Here is a 23,545-nt window from a genome sequence, read left to right on the forward strand (position 1 = left end):
ATTATTCATAGTGTGTGTGTGTGTGTGTGTGTGTGTCCGTGTTCATGTGTGTGTGGTTGAGTGTATTTATTAATTCCTGGATCCGTGTTCCACGGCATTAACCGTAAAACGCCCTCACGCAGCATTCAATTATTTATGCATTTATCATTTAGAATTTTAATTTTAATTCACTCTCTCGTTCTGTCGCAAAGTGCGACTCAACTTTAGTTGTTTGCCTTCTGGTTTCTGTATGCTATATTTACACACATAACATTAAATATTTGCTCAATGTTTTATTTATACTTATGTATATGCTGAAAAACACAATGAACTTCAAGTTGCGAGCAGTGGCCCTCAAAAGTAGGCAATGTTTTTTGTTCCACTCCCTTTCGCTTCGAAAAAGAGTTGGTTTCATACGCGTGTGTGTGTGTGCATTTACTTACAGTGTGTTGGTGAGTGTGTGCATGTGTGAGTGAGTGTTGATGTTCCTTTGATTTTCTAGACACGTATCACTTCACCTGGCGCCGGTCCAGCTTTTGGACACAGTGCATCATCGATGCTGTCGCGCAATCGCATTGCTGCATCCAACTGGGCCGCCTCGTCCTGCGCTCCTGGTCACATGAATATATCGCCCACGGCTGGCGATTTTCGCGGAGTCGTCGGCACTCCGTGTGGACAATGCGGTGGCGTGCCGGAGCCACCGGCTCCTCCGCCAACTGCTCCACCGCCCACCGCCTGCTTTGACTCATCCTCGAAGGTCACCATCTTCTCGCTGCGTGGCTTTAGGGTGACAATCTGCAGTTGTGCCGGCGGCGGAGGCGGTTGCTGTTGCTGCTGCACAGTGGGCGTGGCCGAGCAGAGCAGCGTCTGGGGTGGACCCAACTGGAGGCCATGTGGCAGGCCCATGCCCATGCCCATGTTCATGCCCATGCCACCCATATTCATGCCCATTCCGCCGCCCATTCCACCACCACCACCCACCATATTGGGCGAGTATCGACGTGGTGGCGGCAGGGCGAGATCGCCCACTCCCGACAGATTGAACTCACTGATGCTGCGCGGCACAAAGTACTCCAGATGGTGCTCCGGTATGCCCGTCGATCTGCGGATGGGCGTGTTCCGCTGGAAGGCCGATCCTCCGCCGGAATTGTTGGCCGCCTGCAGGTGACTCCTGCGCGGCAGCGAACTGTACTGCGTCAGCGTGTGGGCGGGTCCAAAGAACATGGTCTGGTGCTGGCCGAGATTGTTCTGCGGCTGCCCCAAGGCGCCGCCGGCCAGACCCACTCCCAATCCGACGCCCAGACTGGGATCCGCACTGGGTCGCTGTCAGGAGGGTTTCGGCGTGACCGCCACGGTGACTAGAGCCAGTTCCTCGGCCTTGGGCATCACGTGATCCTGGACGCTGAACCGGCGCAGCCACAGCACGATCTCCGTCTGGATGAGGCTGAAGCACATGGCCACCACGGCCATGCCGACCAGAATGTAGGCGGAGGCCGTGTAGAGAGCCACTGCACCATTGGGCGCCATCTCACCGAATCCAATGGTTCCCAGCGAGGTGAAGCAGAAGTATAGCGACTCCAGGACACTCCAGTTCTGCAGTTTGTGAAACAGAATCGCACCACTGCTCACATAGCAGAGCAGCACACACACGCAGATGGAGATGGGAACACTGGGTGAGCCACGGCGATTGCCCGAGGATTTCTTGCCCGGCTGCACCTGCTGTTGCTGCGCCTGCTGCGCTTGTTGCGCCTGCTGTTGCTGCGCCTGTTGCGCTTGCTGCGCCTGCTGCTGCTGGTACACCGACGGCGGCAGGCCGTACTGATGCAGCTTCTGGTGGCCGTAGTGCCCCTGGCCCTTGTTCTTGTCCGTCTTTCGGCCGCCACCACTTCCTCCTGCGCCCGAGCCCACTCCACCGGAGGCGCCGCCACCGGGGCCGCCACCAGGTCCGCCCTTCACACGCTGGCGCCGGAACAGGCAGCGCATTCCCGCCGAGAGCGCTTCGCCCATGGCGGATAGGTAGAGCAGCACGATGGGAATCCCGAACAGGGCGTACACCAATGCCGCCACTCGGCCCCACTGCGTCCGCGGTGAGATGCCGCCATAGCCTGGAAAAAATCGAATAAACAATGAATTTGCAGTTGCAACACTTTACATGAATTTAACTAGGATTATTATATATCTAGTCAAGATTGCTGCTTGATTTGATTTAATCATTGCAGTTTTTCCGACGTGTTTTGTGTTTGCCTTAAATGTTCAGCACAGAAGATAATGCGATTAATAAGTTTCTGGTTTGGGAGGAGCACAGTGAAATCTCGCTAAGTGGATCCGAGTTAACTGAGCTAGCTACATACGTGCCGCCATTGCCAGTTTAACATTGGGTCAGTTCATTATCCTTTATCTAATTAGCAGGTCAGACTATCAGATAGTAGAGATACAGATACAGATACAGATTAGCAGTGGCAGATAGAGTCGTCGTTTGCTCACTGAAAAGCTGAACCGAAAAAAGAGTGGCATGTGTGGCATGTGCATGTGGCACAACAACCTTTTTCGCCCAGACCCCTTTTTGCCCATTTTCCATATTCAACCGACACCCGGCCCCACCAAACAAAGATCCCCCTGGCTGGCCTCAAAGAGGAGCCAAATAATAGAAAAAACGTAACTTTTTCTGTCGGAGACACTTTGGCTTTGATGTTGTTTGCCCAGACCCGGTGATTTTGGAGCGCAACGGAGGGCATCGGAAGTGGGGTTTCGGGGATGGGGGATGAGGGATGGGGAATGGGAACGAGAGACTGGGTGCCAGCTAGGAGCTAGACCAGCACCCAAATAAGGACCTGTGGTAGGTCCTTCCTAGGCCTTCCTTCCTGTGGGCACGACCTAACCCAACAACTCTGTGCTTTTCTGCCTCGGACTTTCGTTTCGCCCAGACTTTCGGCTCTGCAATGAACTTTTAATGTGGAAACTTTTATAATTGAGTAAAATTGTGCGTGTGTGAGTGTAGCCCGAGCAAGTGTGTGTGTTAGTCTCTGTATGTATTACATTTTATTACTACAAAAATAAAAAATCCAAACGACAATAGCAAAAAAGCACGACAAAAATCGGAGTTGAAAAACACAGAAAATGCTTTTCCAGCCGTAATGTAAAAAATACTTTAAAATCCCAAGCACGTTTAAGTGCATGGCCGTAGGGAAGAAAACGGAGGAGGAGGATTGGGACGTCGTTGCATGTGTAGGCTTTTCCCGGGAATCCACCCAGACCACCCATTGCCCCACCCATTGCCCCACCTTTACCCAGACCCACTCAGACCCTCTTGAGTTCCGTGTTTCACACGCTACGTAAAAGTTGTTGAAAATTATCATCGTCGCATGGCCATCGTTCATAAATGTGGGCGTGGCGGGCCACGCCCCCATTTGCCAACGACGGCAACGGTTGCGAAAAATTGTTAGTGAAAATTATAACATTTACAATATGGCGTTCATAAAATTGTATGTAGTTATAACTAACTAACTAACGACGCACACATGTCGACCAGGCTATAAAGCCCCTCCTTTTCAACACCGCCCCCACACCCGCCCCCGCACCCGACCCTCTTCAACTAGCTGGAAGATTTCTCTAACGGGTTAAGGGTGGTCACAATATAACCACCCATCGCTTTTCAGGCAGCAAAAACTGGCAATTATGCGTGGCAATTTTCGGGAAAAGTTTACCCCAAACTGCATGCCATATACACATTTAACCAGAGCGGGGGAGCTGTAACACGATTTCCATGTTGGGGGATTGAAATCCGGGACCGGAGATTGAGACTATGGGCGTTGGTGTATGGATGGTAGATGGGTGGGTGGATAATGGGCCAGTTGGGCAAGAACGGGTTAAGTGCACACGTCCGGACCTAACATTGGTCAGTTGGTCAGTTTTTAGGGCCTTGTTCTTGGGCAAATTTAGCTATTATGGCAGACGACTTGGACAACTCATTGGCCACGTGGCATTCGTTAACGAAACTGTCGAGTGCCACAAATTTTTAACTGCCAAAGGGGTAAATTATTTCCATAAGTGACCGGCATGAAACGTGATCTGTAGACATATGTTTCTGGCACATTCAAGTGTTGCTCCTCACAAATGTGCATTTTAATTTACTAAAGTTGTTACTAATATGCACAAACATAGTTGCATTGAAGTGAAGTGATCAAATAATTCAGCTGTCGCTTTAATGGCAAAAAATCGTCACTGATTTATGAACTGAAAAGTACAAAGTTGTGTCGTCCTCTTAAATTATTTAACAAATACCTGACCACACCATATGTACGTACATATGCATAGTGAATCTGGGTTGCTTAAATTGGTTTACTTTCGGTGGCTAGGCATGGCATTTGATTCCATTAGTGAAAGTTGAGTGCCGGTTGCCGACAAAAGGGCAATTTCATGGAGGCGACTGGGTCAACGTGTGACGTCCTACCCCCTTCCCCCTTCCCCGCTAGCAAAGGACCTCTTAAAACCATTCCCCCCTTCCCCTTTTGATTTTCGCTAAGGCCTTTTTTTGCCCTGCCCCGAAGCGACTGTAAAATCCAACCCAAAAGCCAGCGAGAAATATTTTACTACGGCAATTTTCGGGCATAAAGTAATTACAAAATACTCTCCATCATACACACATACACACTTACACCTACACTGACAGAGTTGCGGGTCTGGGCTTTGGGGGAGGGTGATGGGAGGTTGGGGGTGAATGGGGAGACGACAAGAGCCTCTAATAGCTAAGAAATTAATTTTCACAAAAAGCTATTAAGAGAGTCACAAAAATTTCCAAATATAAAACCAAACATACCCATTGGAGGAGGGGCCGAAGGGGGATGGGTGGCTGGGTGACTGGGTGGCTGGTGGTCGACGAGCACAATGTCGAAGGTTAGGTGGCCCCACCACTGGACTCGAGGTCAAGCAGCAATGGCTGAGTGGGCAATGTGGATTCCTCCCCTCACATTCTCCGTCTCGCTTTAATTACAGATTACACGCAGAACAAATTTTTTTTTTATTTATTTTTTTATATTTATTATTATTTATTATATTTATTTATTTTTTATTTAGATTTTTCTAGTTCGTTTCCTCCATTTTTTTTGGAGGAGAACTCATAGTGCTCGCATTTAGTTTTCGGATTTTCGAAATAATGTGAACGATTATACTGGCATTGGAGCATGGTGCCATCGAGTAACTGATTAATCACATCAGTCATTGAAAGAAAGAAGCCTAAACGGTTTTGTTGCAGAGCTCTCTCTTGTCTGAGGAGAGGTCCAATCTTTCGTGGTTCGTTCATGAGTTGGCATTTCTTAGGACGCGAAAACGAGATTGGCTTTGGTGGACGTAAGCTTGATAAACCCATTCTCGATTGCGATTTCTCCACCTTGTTGTCTGTGGACGGTATGCACTTATGTATAACATTGATCAGTTCATTGTGTGTTCATACGTACCAAGAGTCTTATTTTGTTTGAAATCAGCTAATAATATTTTTAAAATCGAACTGAGATTGACTGACTGTAGGGTCTATTTGGACTTGACACTTAACTCAACTGCCCTCTCCGTTCGAAGTTTTTCACAGCATTTGTAACACACGATTTTCGCTTTTACAATATAAAATGGTGAACTGTTTATTGTTGTTTATGATAATTTTTTTAAATGCATTTCAATTATAAAACAAGAGAGAATGCTATAGTTGAGTAACGGGTAGTAAAACTTTCCAAATTTACTGTATTTATAGTGTTACATTATATTAGAGTGACCAGCTGAAGCACAAAGGACCATGCATATTGCTCAGTGTGACCAAACAAAAAAAAATCAATGGAACCTCAATTTTTCTTTAAATACATTCGGATGGCAAAAATGACAAATGCTTTATGAAACGAACGAACGCATTTTCTTTGTGTGTGTGCGTCAGCAAGTTTTGAGTAATGAAATTACGAGAGAAAAACACGCGCGCGCCCCTCCTCATCTTCGCAAATAGACAAATGTTCAATAAACAAAGCAAATTGCGGACTATATTTCGTGGAAAGGGCAGCGAAGGAAATATCGGAATAATAATAATGATATGCAGGGCCATCCGGCAAGGGCGAAATGAAACAAAAACATGCCATTAAACGCCCCAAAAACATCATCATCAATGGCTGGCTGATGGCAAATGAAAATCGAAGGACAGAGGACAGTGGATGTAGGACGAAGGACTGAGGGACATTGGACAAACATGACAGCAAACATTTTTATGACATGGCAACTGGCGCTTGAAGAATTAATTAAAAATTAAATGGCCTATTAAAATTGTTATCGAGACGCCGCGACGCCGGCAGCGACGTCGATGCTGTCCATTTAACTGTTAAACAAATGCGAAATGTGAAATGCGGAGAGCGAAATGGAAACAAAAGCCAGCCAGCCGCAGACAAAATGTCCCTCCAACGGCATGCAGTGCTATCAGATCCCTATATGTACATATATGCATGTATGTATGTACATATATGCTTCGCATATACATATGTATGTACATGGATGACCGTATAGTATATGCGCAAACATACGTATATGGACCATAAAACGTTGCATGCCTGACATCGCGAAGTGACGCCAACGATGCTTGAACATGTCAAAACATGCATAAAAATGCGAAAATTGGCCGAGGGGGCGTTGTGAAGTGAGGTTATAACTCGCGGAAAGAGACACAATGAGATATAGATGGAGCAAAAGAGACGGGAAATGGGGAAATGAGAGCAAGAGGACAGAGGAAGTCGCTGCCATTCGCATTTTGTCACAATTCATATGGCAAAACTGTACTGTTCGCCATTGTTACCCGTCCATGAAATAAACCCATCGGGGATAGAACAGCAAAAACGAGAAAAACCAAAATTCCAAAAGTTTATTGATAGTTGACAAGATGCAACGCTTGCTTTTATGGAAGCCCTTCCTTTGATTAGTTCATCTAATACAGTCTTAAAACGGATGCCTTAAGCAAGGCAATGTATTTGAAACAATGTAGTAACATATTATCAATGCTGGCTTAAATGGAATCGAGACACATTTTCCACTGATTTTCGAAAAGAAAACGTAGGTGTTTTAATTCGATCGAAATATAATTATGCTTGGCAATGAAAACACTGTTTAAAACCACTTTTTAGTTGGTAATTAGTTTCGAAATTCCTTCTAATCGGATTATGACCGTGTGCATCAATTAAGGCATTGCACCTAACATATTCCGAATATAAATTGAACGACTTTCAATTACCCAACTAGAACCAAACATTTTTTTGCAAAATAATCTCATTATAGCAAACTATTTGGACATAATGTAAATAAATAAAGCAACCAGACTGCTGTTAAGTGGAAACGACAGTTTCAATTAAGATAACATCTTTTTAATTTCAATGCTTTATTGTCAAGCGCAATGACAATTAGTATGATAACACTATTAAAGAGATGAAGGAAATAGTGGTTTTTCACATGCATTTATGACATCTAATATCGCAGCCATGAACTCTCATCAATTTGCCTGCAGCCCAGAACGCTCATCCAAAAATAAATGTCAATTATGCCAGCAACAAACTTAAAACATTCAAATCCTGCTGACTGTTTACCAGTGTGCAACGATTTGTCAAGCACTTGACATAACGGATGCAACCCATCTCACATGCTTGTATAACGCTTTTTCTGTATGCCGAACACTCGAAGAAAATATGCATAAAATAAAAAATGCGAACTCAAGCCAATACCGGACCCACTGAGCAGCAAGTAGGGGCGTGCATATTTTCCAGCTAACGCAGCAACATTTTCCCCCATTTCACAGTTTTTTTCTGCGATTTCACTCCCCCTTTCAAGCAATCTGTTCTCCGTCTCAGCCCCGCTGACCCCCAGGCCTTTGTGGGGCGCGGGGTCAGCGGGCGGTGAAGGGACAAGGTCAAGGAGCATGGAGAGTGGCCACTCGAACGGCGACGGTGCCTCGAACACAAGCCCTGAAAAATGTGTTCCATACGCACTCACCAGCGTACCCAAATATGCTGAGCCATGGAGCATATGTACTATGTGCACACTGAGAATAAATGGGGACAGTTTGCATATGCACATATGTGTTTATATATAATTTGTTCAGCTTAAGTAGTTGCTGTCTAATCGCACTGACACATAAATTCGCGAAAGATTTAAGGGTAAAATCACAATATTCCTCGAACAACCAATTAGGCCAAAGTTTAGGCAGCATGGTCATACTGTGCCGTTGCATAAAATATCCTAAAGTATCCTAGAGACTATGGAGCTAGCATGTTCACACTGCGGTTTCTTTTATGGGCATTTCTTTCTTCGCGTGTAATTTTGTAAGAAATCCGCGCGATTGTTGTGCTACCCTCGCATGGCCTGACTTTTTGATTTTATGACATTATTAAGCATTGATAGGCGACATTTACACACAGAAATGAGAGCTACGCTTGATTGGACCTTGTTCCCCGGTGCGAGGGTGGTGTGCGCGTGTGTGTGTTTCCGGATCCGGCATTAAAAGACAAAATCCCCAAGAGAGCCACAGAGACAAAGAGCCATTGATGGGGCCTTGTGAGCTGCGAACGCGTGTCTTGATCTCAGTCTACAGGCTTTAAGAATGCCCCATCCCCTATATTGCCGCCCTTATATTTTCAGTTTCCCAGTTTCGCTTTCAACTCTTTCTCATTCAGTTTCCTTCTTTTTCCTTTAATCTCTACTTTTTTTAGATTTTCCACCCTGGCGAGATTGATTGCCTGCAGTAAGCGTTTGCTAGAGATGAAAAACTAGCCGAAAAACTGGGCGAAACGGGTGCATTTCAACGGGGTGGTGGGCTAAAAAATTGAGTAGTATGCGTTTCAGCGTTTGACACATGTCATGGTTGTAGTTGTTGCAACTGCTGTTGAACAGGAAGACATTTAATAATGTATGCAGTATGTCAAGGGCCGAATAAAGGCGGCAGGGAAGGGGTTGGCTTGAAGGGTGTGATGTGGCAGTAGGCTCTGACACACACATTAGCACTCGCATTAGGCGACTCAGCGTTTTATGCCTAATCTGTATGTGTGTGCGTGCGTGTGAGAGCCACATTGTATGGCCCATGCAAAGGCGTTTGGCACTTATTCGTGGAGCCATTCATTCGTTCATTCATTCATTCGCTCATTCATTTATTCGCTATTTCGTAGCTCACCACTTGGCTCGCACTTTCCCCGCTGCTTTCTCCACTTTTCTTCGTCAGCGGAATGTTGACTTATCTGTGATTGCCTCACCGATATTGTTGTTCTTGTCGTTGTAGCCGTTGTCGCGTTTGACATTATTTGTTTTATATTTGACACTGGCACACCCACACAACCTCCGCCCACGCTCGCAATGTCTGAGCCATAAAAATGAGGCTGTGAGTTGCAATAAAATAAAATAAACTGCCGCGCAATATATTTTTTCGTCCTTTCCCACCACAATCCAATCAGTGTTGTCAACATCTAGGCTGAACTAGTTCACAAGTTCATTTTGTCGAAAAGAATCCTCGATTCCCAGTAATTTAGGCACAGAAACGGTGAAAATGATCCTAATTCGGAGTGTCATACCTCGCTGAGCTCGTATTTTGATTTTTGAACGATTTGCATTCAAATTTTCACAATCAAATTTTTTGCTATTTTTCGCAAATTTTGACGATGTTACCCCTTATCAAAAATGCAAAAATTTGGCCAAAAATTAATTTTTCTAAATCCGATTAAAAGTGATAGGGTTCGTTAGTATAGGTAATAAGCTGTAAAAAACTACAACATTTTGCACTTTACGACCATTTTTAGCCAAGTTATGATGAAAAAACCCATAGTAAATATCGAATTTTTGACAAAAGTGGTTTTTCTGATTTTCTGGGAATTAATAAATCGTATTTTTGGCCAAAACAAGAAAAATAATGGTCCAAATATGAAATGTTGTACCTTGCTGAGCTCGTAATTTGATTTCCAATCGATTGGTGTTCAAATCTTAACATTTTATTTTTTTCCCATTTTTTGCAAATTTTGATGATGTTACCCCTTATCAAAAATGCAAAAAATTGGCCAAAAATCAATTTTTCTAAATTCGGTAAAAAATGATATGGTTTGTTAGTATAGGTAATAAGCTGTAAAAAACTACTACATTTTGCACTTTACGACCATTTTTAGCCAAGTTATGATGAAAAAACCCATCGTAAATATCGAATTTTTGACAAAAGTGGTTTTTCTGATTTTCCGGGAATTAATAATTCGTATTTTTGGCCAAAAAAAAAAAAAATAATCTTATTTTTTGAAAATTATTAAAGTTATCAGTTATCTGACTCGTTTTCAAAATAATTTTGAATGACAACAGTGAAAAGTGTTAAAAAAAGCTTTAGTTTCTATGATGCAGGCCCCTCAACCGAGTGATTATTAAGCTGCACAAACTAATTAGGCGCAGTTAGAAAGAGACTCTGGAAAATCCTGCCAAATTAGTTTCCCCATTTTTGGGCAACACTGTTAACAGCACTGAGCCCATAGATTTTTCGGTGGCACGTGTGGCAAATGATTATAGTTGCCGACTCGGCCGGCGAAACACAATTCCGGGCATACAAATTATGTAATAATAATAATACAACAGAGGACGTGTCATCTATCATGGCGCAACGAAAGTGTTTGCGGGGTGGTGGGTGAGGAGCATTTTTCGTGTGAATATAATGCAGGGCAAGAGTGTTTAATAAAGTTAATAGGGACCAATAGAGCACAATGCTGGTCATGCAAATAGGTGCGGGTGCGGGTGCGGGTGCGGCGGGTGCACAAAATACAAATGGCGATTCAGTCGAACGGTTCTTTCTCCGCATTGCACAGCCATTTGTAATTCAAAATGGCAACCGGAAGTGGCAGACGAAGCCATTACATGGATGGTAATAGTTTATGGTCTGGCAGCGTTGAAGGTCAATAGCGCGAAGAAGGTCAGAGTGGGTTGTGCATGGTGGCTTGGGGTGCTTTTTTCTTTTCTTTTTTTGGCGTGTAGTTGCTTCCCTTTATTTGCCAGAGATTTATGCGGGCCAATCGAGTGTGTTCCAGCCAGTTTGCATTCACTTATCGATTGCAAAAGACCGAGGAGAAAGGGATCACGGTGATTGCCATTTTCCAGGATGTATATAGTTTAGTATGTATGGCGCCTTCTTTGACCAACCACTGTTCATATCCGTGCGCTTCCGACTCAATTTAGTGCTGCAAAAAGTTCTCATTCTGCACCGGCGACAAATCCAATTAACAATAAAGCGCCGCCCTAATGACATGCCACGCCCCAGAACAAAAACAAAAAAAAAAACTAGCAACTTTTCCGCAGTTAGTTGGCTAAAAGTGGGTTCTGCGGTGGCTCACTGCAGTTGGCCAAATTGAATCGCAGCTGTCAGAAAATTGCATTGGGTGTATGTGTGTGAATGCGTGTGTTTCGAAAACAAAACACATACATACATACAAACAATAACCAGCGTATAAATCACAACTCAATGGAGTGAGTGCGGTGGTATTTATTGGTTCCATGTTTTATATTTATGAGTGCAAGTGTTAATTTTATTACCGCAGAACGGGGCGTGTATGCATGGTATTAATTATTCCTGGCAATAGACAATGAACGACTGGATTGTGTCAACCGATAAGGCGAAAATCGCAGGATATGCAAATAGATCGACATAAATTTGGAGTTGTAAGTGTCGTATATCAACGGATGGGATTTTCAGCACGCCATTAGCCCACAAAAGTAGGCAATGAAATTAGTTTTACGAGCTAAGCACACACCTACGCACACGCATACAGACAACCACAAGAATTTGCCAATTTTCGGTGGATTTTAATTGAAGGACATCCGGTGGAGACAGGTGGGCCAGTGCGCACATCAAAAATAGCGCAATGGCTATAATCAAGTTCCTAAATATCCGTATACCGAACATTTAGCAGCCATGACAGACATTGGAGTGTGTGTGTAAGCCCGGGCCAAATATCTTCATTATTGAATAATGAGCCAAGTGTCCTGGCAGGGCTTTAACAGATAATCGATGGGAATTTTGCATAATGGTCTTGTTGTCTCTGCCGACTTAATCTCATGACGATCGTTTTGTCGAACGCTTCGAGCCGCAACCCCAATTCCCCGGGCAAAACTTTTTGGCCCCACTCCAAGGTGACTTGATGGTCTGGCTGGGATTTTCAGATTTCCAGATTTTCAGATTTACCGATTTCGAGACTTTCACATTTATCCCCACCGCTTTACTCTCCACTTTGTTGGCACTGGGCGGAGACACTTGGCTTATTTATAGAAAACACATTAGCCGAAAACAATCGAAACTTCCCACTTAGCAATTTGGGGACAAATTGTTTCATAATTGATTGATGTGCCAGGCCATTCAGGCCAAGTTGTCTCGTTTAGCATGGCAACTGACAGATATTTTAAATACGGCGCATATGTAAGTGATTGCAATTCCATCAAATCGAACCCAAGCACTTTGTAGTTTGGCAAAACATAAATGGGTAAAAGGCAAAATATTGCATCTTTTCGCTTTGCAATTTCAAGCCCATCAAACCAAACCAAACATCGAAAGTCTGATAAATTAATAGGTAAATTAATGAACCCCAACCGCACTCTTTAGCAGATACATGGCCATACTGTCAAATGCGAAAAAGCATTTCCATCAAGCACTTTAATTACATACATTTTCGGGGGAATTCGAACGGATACATTTCGGAGGGTTGGTGGGCTGAACGGAGGACGTGCAACTGCCCTGCCCCGATCCCGATCCTGCAGAGTGGATGGAATGGAATCCCAAACCTTTGTGGCTCACTATCCTCCTGTATTGCTGCCGTATCTCTGGCGCTGTTGTTTGGTTTACCCAACTGCCAACCGCAGGTTGCCCTGCTTGTCTACTCCGCATTCGGCATTCAGCGCTACCCCCCTGATATTCTGTTCTTCCCCAATTTCCCCTTTACCTATATCTATACGATGTCGAAATAATTTCAATGACACCCGCCATGCAGTCGTGACTGGCAGCGTTTGTACAACTATGGCTGGCGATATTTAGACAGATTTTTGATAGCTCTCCCGGCGGCGGGCCAGCACTCCTTCAACCTTTCCCCACCCTCCTTTCCGCTGTTTCCCTTTTCCCCCCGGCGGCTGTCCGAAATTGAGTTTTGATTTCAAACTCAATTCACATTAAGCGGGGGAGGTGTGCGGTGTGTGTGTGGTGTGTGTGGTGTGTGTTTCTGCTGGTGATTGCTACAAATTCGATTGATTTAACAGCGCGTTTATTGTGAGCTCCTGTGTGCTGGCAGCCAACCAACCACACGCCAAATTTCCTGCGTCACCCATTTTCATTTGTATTTTCTTTTTTTTTTGTTCATCCTATAGTCGAAACATGCTCTGATTTTATTTTTTTTTTACATTTTTGAGCTTTTTGCTGCCCAGTGAATTGAATATGCCAAGACAAATCCGACAGTTGATACCCTCCGTGGGGAAAGAAGGCGTACGTGACCAATATCCTTAAGATCTGCGCAAAAGTGGGCCTGGCATTTTAAAGCCTCCACTTTACAGCAAAATAAAGTGGACAAAAATAATTTAAATACCATGCCCAGCCTGCTGTTTCTTTTTTTATATATAACATCAAATGTTATTACTACGAATTCAAGAAAAACATTAAGCGAAGCTTCAAATTGGTATGTCATATATGTAAACTTCATTTTTTCGATGGAAATTTGAAAATAAACAAATTACGATGGCCGGAAATGAAAGTGTTGGCCAGGCAGCCGCCTCTTGCTGGTCGTTTCAAATTATTTTTCCAATTAATATTTGGGCTCTTAACAATTCAATTTACATGCGCACTTTTTTTTTATCACAAGTGATGACTGGGTGCTCGGCATGTTAAAAAGCGATGGGCATGCATCTTAACAATCTTTTCTTTATTAGGTGGCGAGACAGGGAGCAAAAGGACTCTCGACTGCTTAGCCTCCGGGTTACTTATAACTAATTGAAATCAGACAGCAAAAAAAAAGAAAAGCCAGGCAAGCGCATTGGTAAATTGAACGAAAAAAAAGGGGGGAAAAATGTGTGTGGCCAGGAGGCCGAGCGATCGGAATCGATGCTGTCAGTTGACAGTTTGTTAATTAAAAACAGCAGCCGTTCGTTGGGCGGTCGGTTGGTTGGTAAGTGGGTGGTAAATGGGTGGCAAATGGGTGGCAAGTGGCAAATGGCGAATGGCCAGTGGAGCCGACATCTCTGGTCCGGGGCGGTCACTCAACGTATCACGCACACACGCACACGTGACGGGGTTCATGCACTTGGCAGGCTCGGATGGCAAACGTCAGATGCCCGGGCTAATAAATTGCCCAGAGAATCGAAGGAGCGCCGAACAAAGGAAATGGGAAGAGGTTGCAAGAGGTGTAGTAGGACTACTAGTGGCGCACACGGGGCGCGTATGAGCGATGCGTCCAGGGTGGCAATGTGGTTGGTTGCGAAAAGGCACTTCTCACTCACCTATCGTCGTAATTAATGTCAGGGAGTAGAGAAAGGCCGAGGCGTAGGTCCATTTGTGTGTGGGCGCATTCAACTGGATTCCGCCGGGGGGATAAACCTTCGACTGTCGCACCGCCCGCAGCAAAGTGTCCTGAAAAGAAAGGCGCCAAGGAGATGCTCAATTAGTGTCCCGAAACTGGCCAAGATGTTGTTGCGTTTCGGGTATGCTCACCTGAAACAGCTGCACCTCCTGCGCGGCGAGTCGCGTCCAGTTCTCCTTGTACAATATGTTCAGGTCCTCCGTTATCGACCACAAACGATCCACAGTTCTGTGGGCGTAAGTAAAGTACACAGTGTATGTATAGAAACAGAATGATCAAACGAGAGAGTATAATTCACCTGGATCGTATCTCGGCGTTGGCCAATTCGGTGCGGGGATATGGCTTGGAAGCGGCCACAGCGGTTTCCAGGGCGCCACCGTCCTCCAATTCGCCCTCGAGCGTCACGAACACAATGGAACCCATCGCAGTGTAGAGCAGCACCAACAAAAGCACGCCTGTCGCGAAAGAAGGTGTCATTAAATGCAACTCACACTGCATTTTTGGTAGAGTATAGCAGTAATAATTCAATTTAGATAAAATTTCAACAGCTGTATTAAATCACTTTTTGTGATGGTTGAAAACTATGCCAACCGCTGTATTTCAAATAATTGAACAGGGCAACACGGCGTATGATGAATACTAATATTTATGCTGCGTACGCACTTCGCTCGCAGCAACATACACATGTTGTCAATAAATATTTTTAATGAAGCAATTTTAAAATGGTAATATAAATCATTTTCGGAATATGTCGCTACAAAAAAAAAAAAAGGTAACCGTACAACACGGCGAATGAGTAATATTGCATTTTATTACGCATACGCCCTGTGTATTTTCACACAGTGTAGCATACTTTCTTTTTTAGTCGTAGTAGTAGTGTACTTATGTAACTTTGTTGCTTACCTGTTGCCGATATGCAGTGCGACTTGGGCGCCTTTTGGCAACCGCATAGACTGCCTCCGCCGCCGCCGCCCGCCTCCCGTGCCGCCTGCTTCTCCGACTTGGATCCCCCGCCGCCGCTCGACGAGCCGCCCGTCGACGACTGGCGACCGCCACGTCCGCCGGAACCGTTCGCAGCCGCCGACGCTGCAGTTGCTGCAACGTTGCTGCTGCCGCTGGCGGCACAGTTTCCGCTGCCGCCGCTGCCGTCGCCGCCGAGAAATGCCGCCAACGGCAGTGGCGACTTCTTGTTCATTGTGCTGTTGCCGCTGCCTCTGCCGCTGACCTCTAACCTCCGAGCCCTGGCCAATCTGTCAATCAATCAATCAATCGGTGCCAGTCGGTCCGTTGGAGGTGTAAACTTGGTCGGTAAACGATTCGCTTCCCTTCACTTCACTTCACTTCACTTCTGCCGCTGACAATCAAATCAAACGCTTTGACGCTTCATGTGCCACGTAATTTGCATCCTCCTCTGCGCCCCCGGTTTGTGCGACAGTGGGCGGGGCCTTTTCGATCTTATTATGTGACCGTCATAAAATGTTCTTATTGCTGTACAGCGCCCTTTTACGAGCCTGTCGCTTGTTGTTTTTTTTTTTGGGATGTGGAAATGAGACAGCCTGTCGCGCCGGATGCTGCAAATGCAAAATATTTTCATGAAAACCTGGCCAAAATGAAAATGAAAATTGCGATGTGAGTGTTTTGGAGCGCAAATTGCACGGCAAACGCCGTGTAATTGAGTCAACAGCTTCAGGTTAGCACAAGGAAATGTAATATCCCGGCAAACCGCATGCATAAACATATATATATATATATATATATATATAGTATATAGCACTTTCTATATAAACTTCATTGGCGATAAGCAAGTTCAGAATATTTGACATAGTGCCAAACTAGGTGCTTACCTAATTACAAATCATTTAACCGTTGCATAATTAGGATGTGCATACTAATAAATATTCTCTTACAAATATGAAATTACAAAAGCTCCATAGAAAAACCCAGTCGAAAGATCAGTTTTCAGGGTCAGCGGGTGAAACATGCTCATTATCCTGCTAATCACACTCCACACACTTACATACATCCGCATTTATGCACACACACACACACACACATATATATATATATTCATATCCGAAATGTTTGTCGCAAATAATCTGATAGACGTGAGGATGGCTGGCATTTAAATTAAAGATTGCGCCACCCAAGCACAAAAACTTGCCGACTTGATACGACAGCGATTCGCACTCCGGTTAGCACGTGCCATCCCTTTTGTGCAGATTTCTGGCCTGCCCGCCTCCCAATCCTGTGGGCACTTCAATTAGGAACCACTACCACTACCAGTTTCAGCTTCAGTTTCAGTGAACGGCCTGTTTTTGGCCATGGCTTGGCTTGCATTTTTGGCGACCCGCCCTCAATGCTAATTAGGTGAAGACATCGCAGCACGTTTCACTCCGCCCCAAAAAGCGGGCTGAATTTAATGAAACATGTTCAATTGCTGTCGCCGCACATGTTTGTGGCATATATCCTGTCATTCAATCCTGTTCGGGGAGACCAGATACTGTCCTGCGATAAGTAAGACACAAATTGTATGTGTTGTGGGTGGCACAGGGAAAAACAAAACACTTCTGGCACTTGAAAATGAGGAAACTGAACAGCAGCAGCAGCAAGGCAACCTAATTGTTCTTAATTAATTTCTCTGTTTTCGTTCTTACAGGAGGTACAAATAAACAAAGAATGGGTTGTCTAATAAATAGTTTTCTCTTGTTTTCAAACATTTGCCCAAAAACCAAGAGTGAACTACAAAACGCTTGCAAATTTCGTTAGCAAATTTTCGTTCATTCAGCAACTGTAGTAACACAAATTTTCCCTCAGTGTCTGGCCCGTTGAAATAACTACACGCATCTGGCAAATCAAGCGAGGTAATTGGTAATTGCATCTGCATATCAATTCTCTTTGGCCCCACAATTGAAATTGATATCTGGAGCATGGCAGTCAAAAGCAAGAGCAAAAGCCGAAGCAAAATCACAAGGACATGGACATGCAATTGGGAATGGAAATACTTTTGGTTCACCTCAAGCCTAATGCGACAGTATTTTCGGCTTTTCGCATTGCCAAATGCCAATCTGCATTCCACAGCCAGCTACGACACGATTATCCTGCCAATTTGCGCAGTTCCTGGCGAATGAGGCCACATCATCAATCATGTGAAAGGCGGCAGGACCACAGACCAAAACAATGCTGTCCTTCGTCCTTCACAGCGAACAGAATTGGAGATTCCAGCATGTGTGGGTGCGATTTATGCACTTAAAGTGTTTTGCACCAAAAATTAGCGCAAATATATGAGTCTTTATGAGCAGTCTAATTATGTATTATTTTTCATTAAACATATTCATTGCACATTTGCAAATAACACATCGTTTAACGCTAAAATGTGTTATTTTATTACACCTAGCCTTAACATTTGTTTACTTCGTGCAGTTCATGCTGTTTTTGGGATTAAATCGCCATTATTTAGCTGCCCAAATTTATGCTAGTTAAATATTGACTCATTCAAAGAATGGAAAAACAATTTGTTTGCATTATTTTTGGCACAAACTATTGTTGTTATTTTATAATAATTACTTGTTGGGCTTTATAATTCTATAAATAAATGTTATGTCTATGGCTTTGGTGTATCTTTCTGGGAACTATTATTCCAAAAACTTATTTCTTCAATAAACAAAATGCTTGTGTTGTTTTTCGATTTTCCTTTGAAACAAATATCTAGATTCGCTCTTGTGCCTATTTGTGCCCATTTGGGCTATGCTTCGATTCCCGACCATCTTGGCATTTAAATATTACACCTGTTATCCACGCCATTTGCCAGCTTAACCACGCCCCCACTCTCACGCCCACTCTGGCACACACACCTACGCACATTCACCTAAAGGCGGCGCAACATTTATTTTGCCCTTTTAATTGCTGACATTTATTGAACGCTTCGTCGTATGTTAAATCTACCGTGAGAAGAACGCAACATCGATGGCGGATGGATTGGAGGACAGGTGGGGAGAAACACTCATGTATGCACGCATTACATGTGAGTGTGCGTGTGTGACTGTGTGTGTTTTACTCCGTGTGTGTGTGTGTGTGTGTGTTGTTACCTTTGAGTCTGACTTAAGTGCAAACTTATGCCAATTATGCAAAGCTTTTCCCAGCAGGCATCGAGCATTCAATTTTACATACACGCAAAAAATAATGTTTAATTGATTAAAATACATAAAGAGTTTAAGAGCAGAAAAAAGCAACACTCAAAATAATTAAATTAAATGGTAAAAAGTATTTCCAAAGGCATGTAATTGTAATACATAATTACTCGCATAAGTAACTCTTTAATTAGTATCTTAGTAATGAGTTTGCAATTGGTTTCTCTCCGTGTACGCAGAGTTCAATGAAAGTGGGGCAAAGCGGGAAAACTGAAGCAGATTACACGGATCATTAGCTCAAATGAGAAAGTTCACATGTTCAGCTCCTGGTGATGGTGATGCTTCTCCGGCTTCCTCACCAAACACGACGTCCAGCACTTAATCAAATGCAAGAGCAGCGCCCAACCAAGAGAAGCCAACCAAGTGTCCAGGTCCTAGGGGCAGGGAAAACGGGGCGAGGAGCACGGGGGATGTGCCGCGGCGAAGATAGATGCTTTTAAGATGGCGAGGATAAGGGCTGTATGGTGGTCGAGATGTGTGTCTGTGTGTGAGTGTGTGTGTACAACCAATATGCCTGATTGAAACGAAGTAACTTTCCAGGACATGCGACAGGACACACACACACACGCAGGACACGTGCAGTTATTTGCGGAATTTTGATAGATTTTCCTGCAACTGATTTGCGCACGTCCCAACGAAGGCATGAGGTGAATCAAATGGAGCGACCATAGATCGCATCCTTTTCCCTTTCCATCGCATCCTTTCTACCGCTCCATTTGACACAGACCACTCCCCGCTTTTCCCCCTTTTTTTCATCTTTTTGTTAAAGTGCAAACCAGTGTCCGTCTTGTTCAAGTCGGTCCTTTTGCCGTTTGTAAGTTTGTTGCCTTATTGATGACAGGTCACTGGCAGAAAAGAAGGGAAATCTTATGATCTCCTTTAGATAATCTTTTAATTATTAATAGTGTTTTTGTGCTTGCTTTGCTGCACACAATTCCCATTAATTCTTTAATTAGCCTCCCCAAATAAATAGTTGTTCTAAACTAGCCTTTAAGAGTTTCCTTAAAATATGAAACCTGTGTGCAATTAATAGCAATAGTTGATTGATATTTTCAGCTAAAAACCAGAGTTACTCTCCCATTTTTCCTCTCGCCAATTAATGGCACAAAATTTTCTGCAAGTGCCGATAAAAGAGTCATTACGATGGAAGTGGGCAGGATTCGGCGGAAGGGGGGGGACATCACATCACATCACATCACGCATGCCGCCAAAAACGATTCTCGTGTCTAAGCTGACTAGCCGTTCGTCCTGCTGCCAGGACATGAGTTGTTCACAGGGTGGAGCGAAAGAAAAAAGTTCGAAAAATCGGTAGAACAAAAAATTGAAAGCCCAAAGGAGAGCAACCATTATGGCAGGGTGAAAAGGATGGCCAAAGGGGTCACATATCCAAATATCCATTTCTCACTCATTGCGTTTTTGGCAACTTGCTGCACAATTAAACGGCAAATCACGCCTAGGATTTCGTAAAAGCATCCAGTTCCTCCTCCAGCACATCCTCTCCTGAATGGAGCAACAACAATGGATGGCCAAAACCGCACAGAAAGCAATTGGGAAATGGCACAAAAACTGGAGCACGGCCAAAGGCGAAACCATGGAGAGATCGCTGGCGGAGGAGTATACAGAATACCGAGGCGGATTCGGATTCGGAGGATACGGCGGCGGGCGATGTGGATGCGAATGCGGATGCGGATGCGGAGGGCAGGAGATTGATGACGAGCTGTGTGCGGGAAAAACCACCGACGTTGGAAACTTGGCCGGAGGGCAAAAAGTAAATTGCAAATGAAATGTACAGAGAGCGATGGCGAAATGTCTGGACAACCGAGCAGGGGGAGGGGTGGTCAAAACTGATCAGCGGGGCGGTTTGGGGCGGTCAACGAGTCATAAAGAACCAGAAAACAAAAGTTAAGCCAAAGACCAAAAAATTCCGTGGAAGCCATAAAGCCCCGGGCTCCAACAAAAAAGAACAACAACACAAAATCGGGTTGCGGAAAAAATGAAGTTAGTATATAAAAACAAATGTGATTCTGTGCAAAACAGAATATATTAGGCTAAGTGACACGAAAAGATCATAAATGTCACAGGAACCAGGAGATAACTATATAAGAATGGAATGGAAACAGCAAATAATAACCACATCAAGTGCAGCTGGCAATTTAAAGAGGAACTATCACTAATTATATAATAAATATAATAGATATATTTACATAATTACAGCTGTTAAATAAATATTTAAAAAGAAATTTAATAAATATTCATATTCAACATGTTAATAAAACGTAATTACTTTAATTTTTTCTTCCTGCATTTCACTTATGCATGTTCTCAGCGAACATAAACAATTATTGTTACTTTTTCAACTTCATAAGTGTAAATGCGCCTTTTTTGTGCTACCAACTCCAGACAAAAAGTGTACATTGCTGCAATTAGAGTTGTTTATTATTTCGAACAATGGCCTGCGTATACAATGCGTTAGCCACAACCCACAAAAAGGCCAAACACTCGACGAAAAATGCACAGCCTTTGTCCCCGGATCGTAGGCACCCCACATCGCTGTGCAAACACATGGAGCCTTTGCAATTCCATTCCGGGAATTCCTAATGCCTAATACCAAATCGAGGGGTATCAAAGGTGGGCACGAAACTATCAAATTGATTATCCCCAAGCTGTCGGCCTGAAGTTGCCTAATTCTATTACCGGCCCCGCTGACCACATCCACATCCACATCCACATCCACATTCACATCCAAATCCGAATCCGAATCCTAGCATCCGCACAAATGGATTCAAACAATAACTCACAAAAATCCTCACAATTTGCTGAACTTGAGCCGCCCAAACGCACAGACACTACGGGTTAAAGGGGTGGAGGTGAAGCTGGAGAGGGGTGGGGGTGTCCGACAAATGCTTAGGCTTAACCCACTTGAGGGGCCCTTGGGTTAGATTGTAACCAACTCGAGTTAACCCATTAGTGTCCGTGGGGGTGATGGAGCTGGAAATGAAAATGAAAAAACAATTTCACTGCAAAGTGAAACGTAGAGTCACGTCTAAAGGGGTTCGCCTCTTGTTGTTATTGCTTAGTTGGTGATTTTGTGGAGCAAGCAAATAAATTGGAAAAAAAGAAAGCACGAGTACTGGGAAAATCAGTCAGATAGCTGCCACACAACCAGCTCCCCATTACCCCCCTCCAGTTGTCCTCCATCCTTTCGTCATGTTGAGTCTCGCAATGATTGAATGCCCGGTCACACACACACACACATGACTGGCACTGAGAAAAAAAAATGATGATAGCAAAAATGATTTCACACATAAAATATATATTCAAGCAACTAAATTTGACATTTCCTTATAGATTCTTTTACCTATGAACTTTATTCAGTTTAAATCAATAAATATATGCTTTCTACTTTTGATTTGAATTTGTTTGCTGACAAAACTTGGGCACAGTGTGCGTTAAAAAAAAAAATACGAGCTCGAAATTCAATTGAAAGCCTCGCAAATGAAGAATTTTCTGTGCACTTTTCTAGGGCACACGTAGCGGCACTCGAGGGTTAAGGGGCTGATGGGCGGTGTTTTGGATCAAGACGTCCGAGCCAACATAAAATTTGTTGTGCAAAACATAAAAACCAAACAGAGAACGACATGAAAATGTGGCAAGAAAGAAATAGACGCCAGACCAGTTCGCCAAGTGAAATTCCAGCAAAATACTACAAACAAGCATCAAAAAAAAATGACATATACTATATATAGGAAAGAGAATGTGGGAAAACTAGAAAATACTACAAACAAAACAAAGCAGGGGGAGGTGGTAGGTGGTGGGTAAAACTAGCAAAAAAAATAAAAATAAAATAAAATTGTAGAAATGCTGAGCACAGAGAATCATGAAAAATGTAAAGAAAGCAAAGAAAGTAAAACAACGTGCAGTGAGAAAAGAAGCTGGGAAAATAAAAACTAAATCAAAAAGGAAAACACCAGCCGAGATACAAGTCCACGTCTTATGCTAAGAATTTTGATGCACTTACAAAAATGTACCAGTACAAGTACGAGTACGATTCCAGGGAGGGGGTGGTGAAAGTGGGCGGCGAAAGCGGGCGATGGCAAAGGGGCAGATGTGTGCAACTGCCACAAGTGGCACTGACGAAGGCAAACACTGATTGGCACAAGGCCAGCGATACAGCAAGCACCAAAGAACATTTCACTCGAGAATCCCGCACAAATGTTTTCCCTTTTCCCCCTCCACACCCCAAAAAAAATACAAAAATTAAAGAATAAAAAAAAGAAACTAACAAGTTTCGAGTATTTCGCCACACAATGATACTGAGACTGAGTCTCAGGATATAATGGCCTTCAATTAGTTGGAGTCAATAGCCAAAAGCTGACCACGAAATGCTGGACGCCACTCAAAGTTGAAGTTTAATCTTTTTAGTTGGCCAAATAAATATACTACCTGTATAATTCGAATATTTCCTCGTTTTTAAATGGTCATATGGTTAAATGAATAGCAGTTTTGTGCCACCAATTAGCATTTAGGTCATAAAAATTTGCAAAAACTTCAAAAAATCAAAAACTTTCAGGTGAAAGTCCTATGCGATTTGAAATTCAATTATGAGTTTAACGAGATATGACAATCTAGATTTGGACTATTACATCAAATCTTATAGCCAAAAAACTGATCATTTTTTAAGAAAAAATAAAGAAAGTGAGTTTTGAAACAAATATATTTTTCAGAATGTTTTTTTATCATAATTTGGCCGAATATTGTCATAAAGCGCCGTAAAAAACTACTTTAAAGAGCTAAAAAATATTTTTT

The 23,545-nt window shown here is 43.5% G+C and overlaps 1 protein-coding gene across 1 annotated transcript in view; it reads right to left on the reverse strand.

Moving 5' to 3' along the window:
- Positions 1-23,545, reverse strand: part of LOC117147132 — an 86,770-nt gene that overhangs the window by 32,470 nt on the left and 30,755 nt on the right. Inside the window, 5 exon segments of the mRNA XM_033313910.1 lie at positions 423-2,084; positions 14,473-14,602; positions 14,684-14,780; positions 14,851-15,007; positions 15,456-16,123. Coding sequence (XP_033169801.1) covers positions 595-2,084; positions 14,473-14,602; positions 14,684-14,780; positions 14,851-15,007; positions 15,456-15,747 — 2,166 coding nt within the window. The 5' untranslated portion in view covers positions 15,748-16,123 and the 3' untranslated portion in view covers positions 423-594.

This window comes from Drosophila mauritiana, chromosome X (genome assembly GCF_004382145.1).
Source record: "Drosophila mauritiana strain mau12 chromosome X, ASM438214v1, whole genome shotgun sequence".
Taxonomy (NCBI): Eukaryota; Metazoa; Arthropoda; class Insecta; order Diptera; family Drosophilidae; genus Drosophila; species Drosophila mauritiana.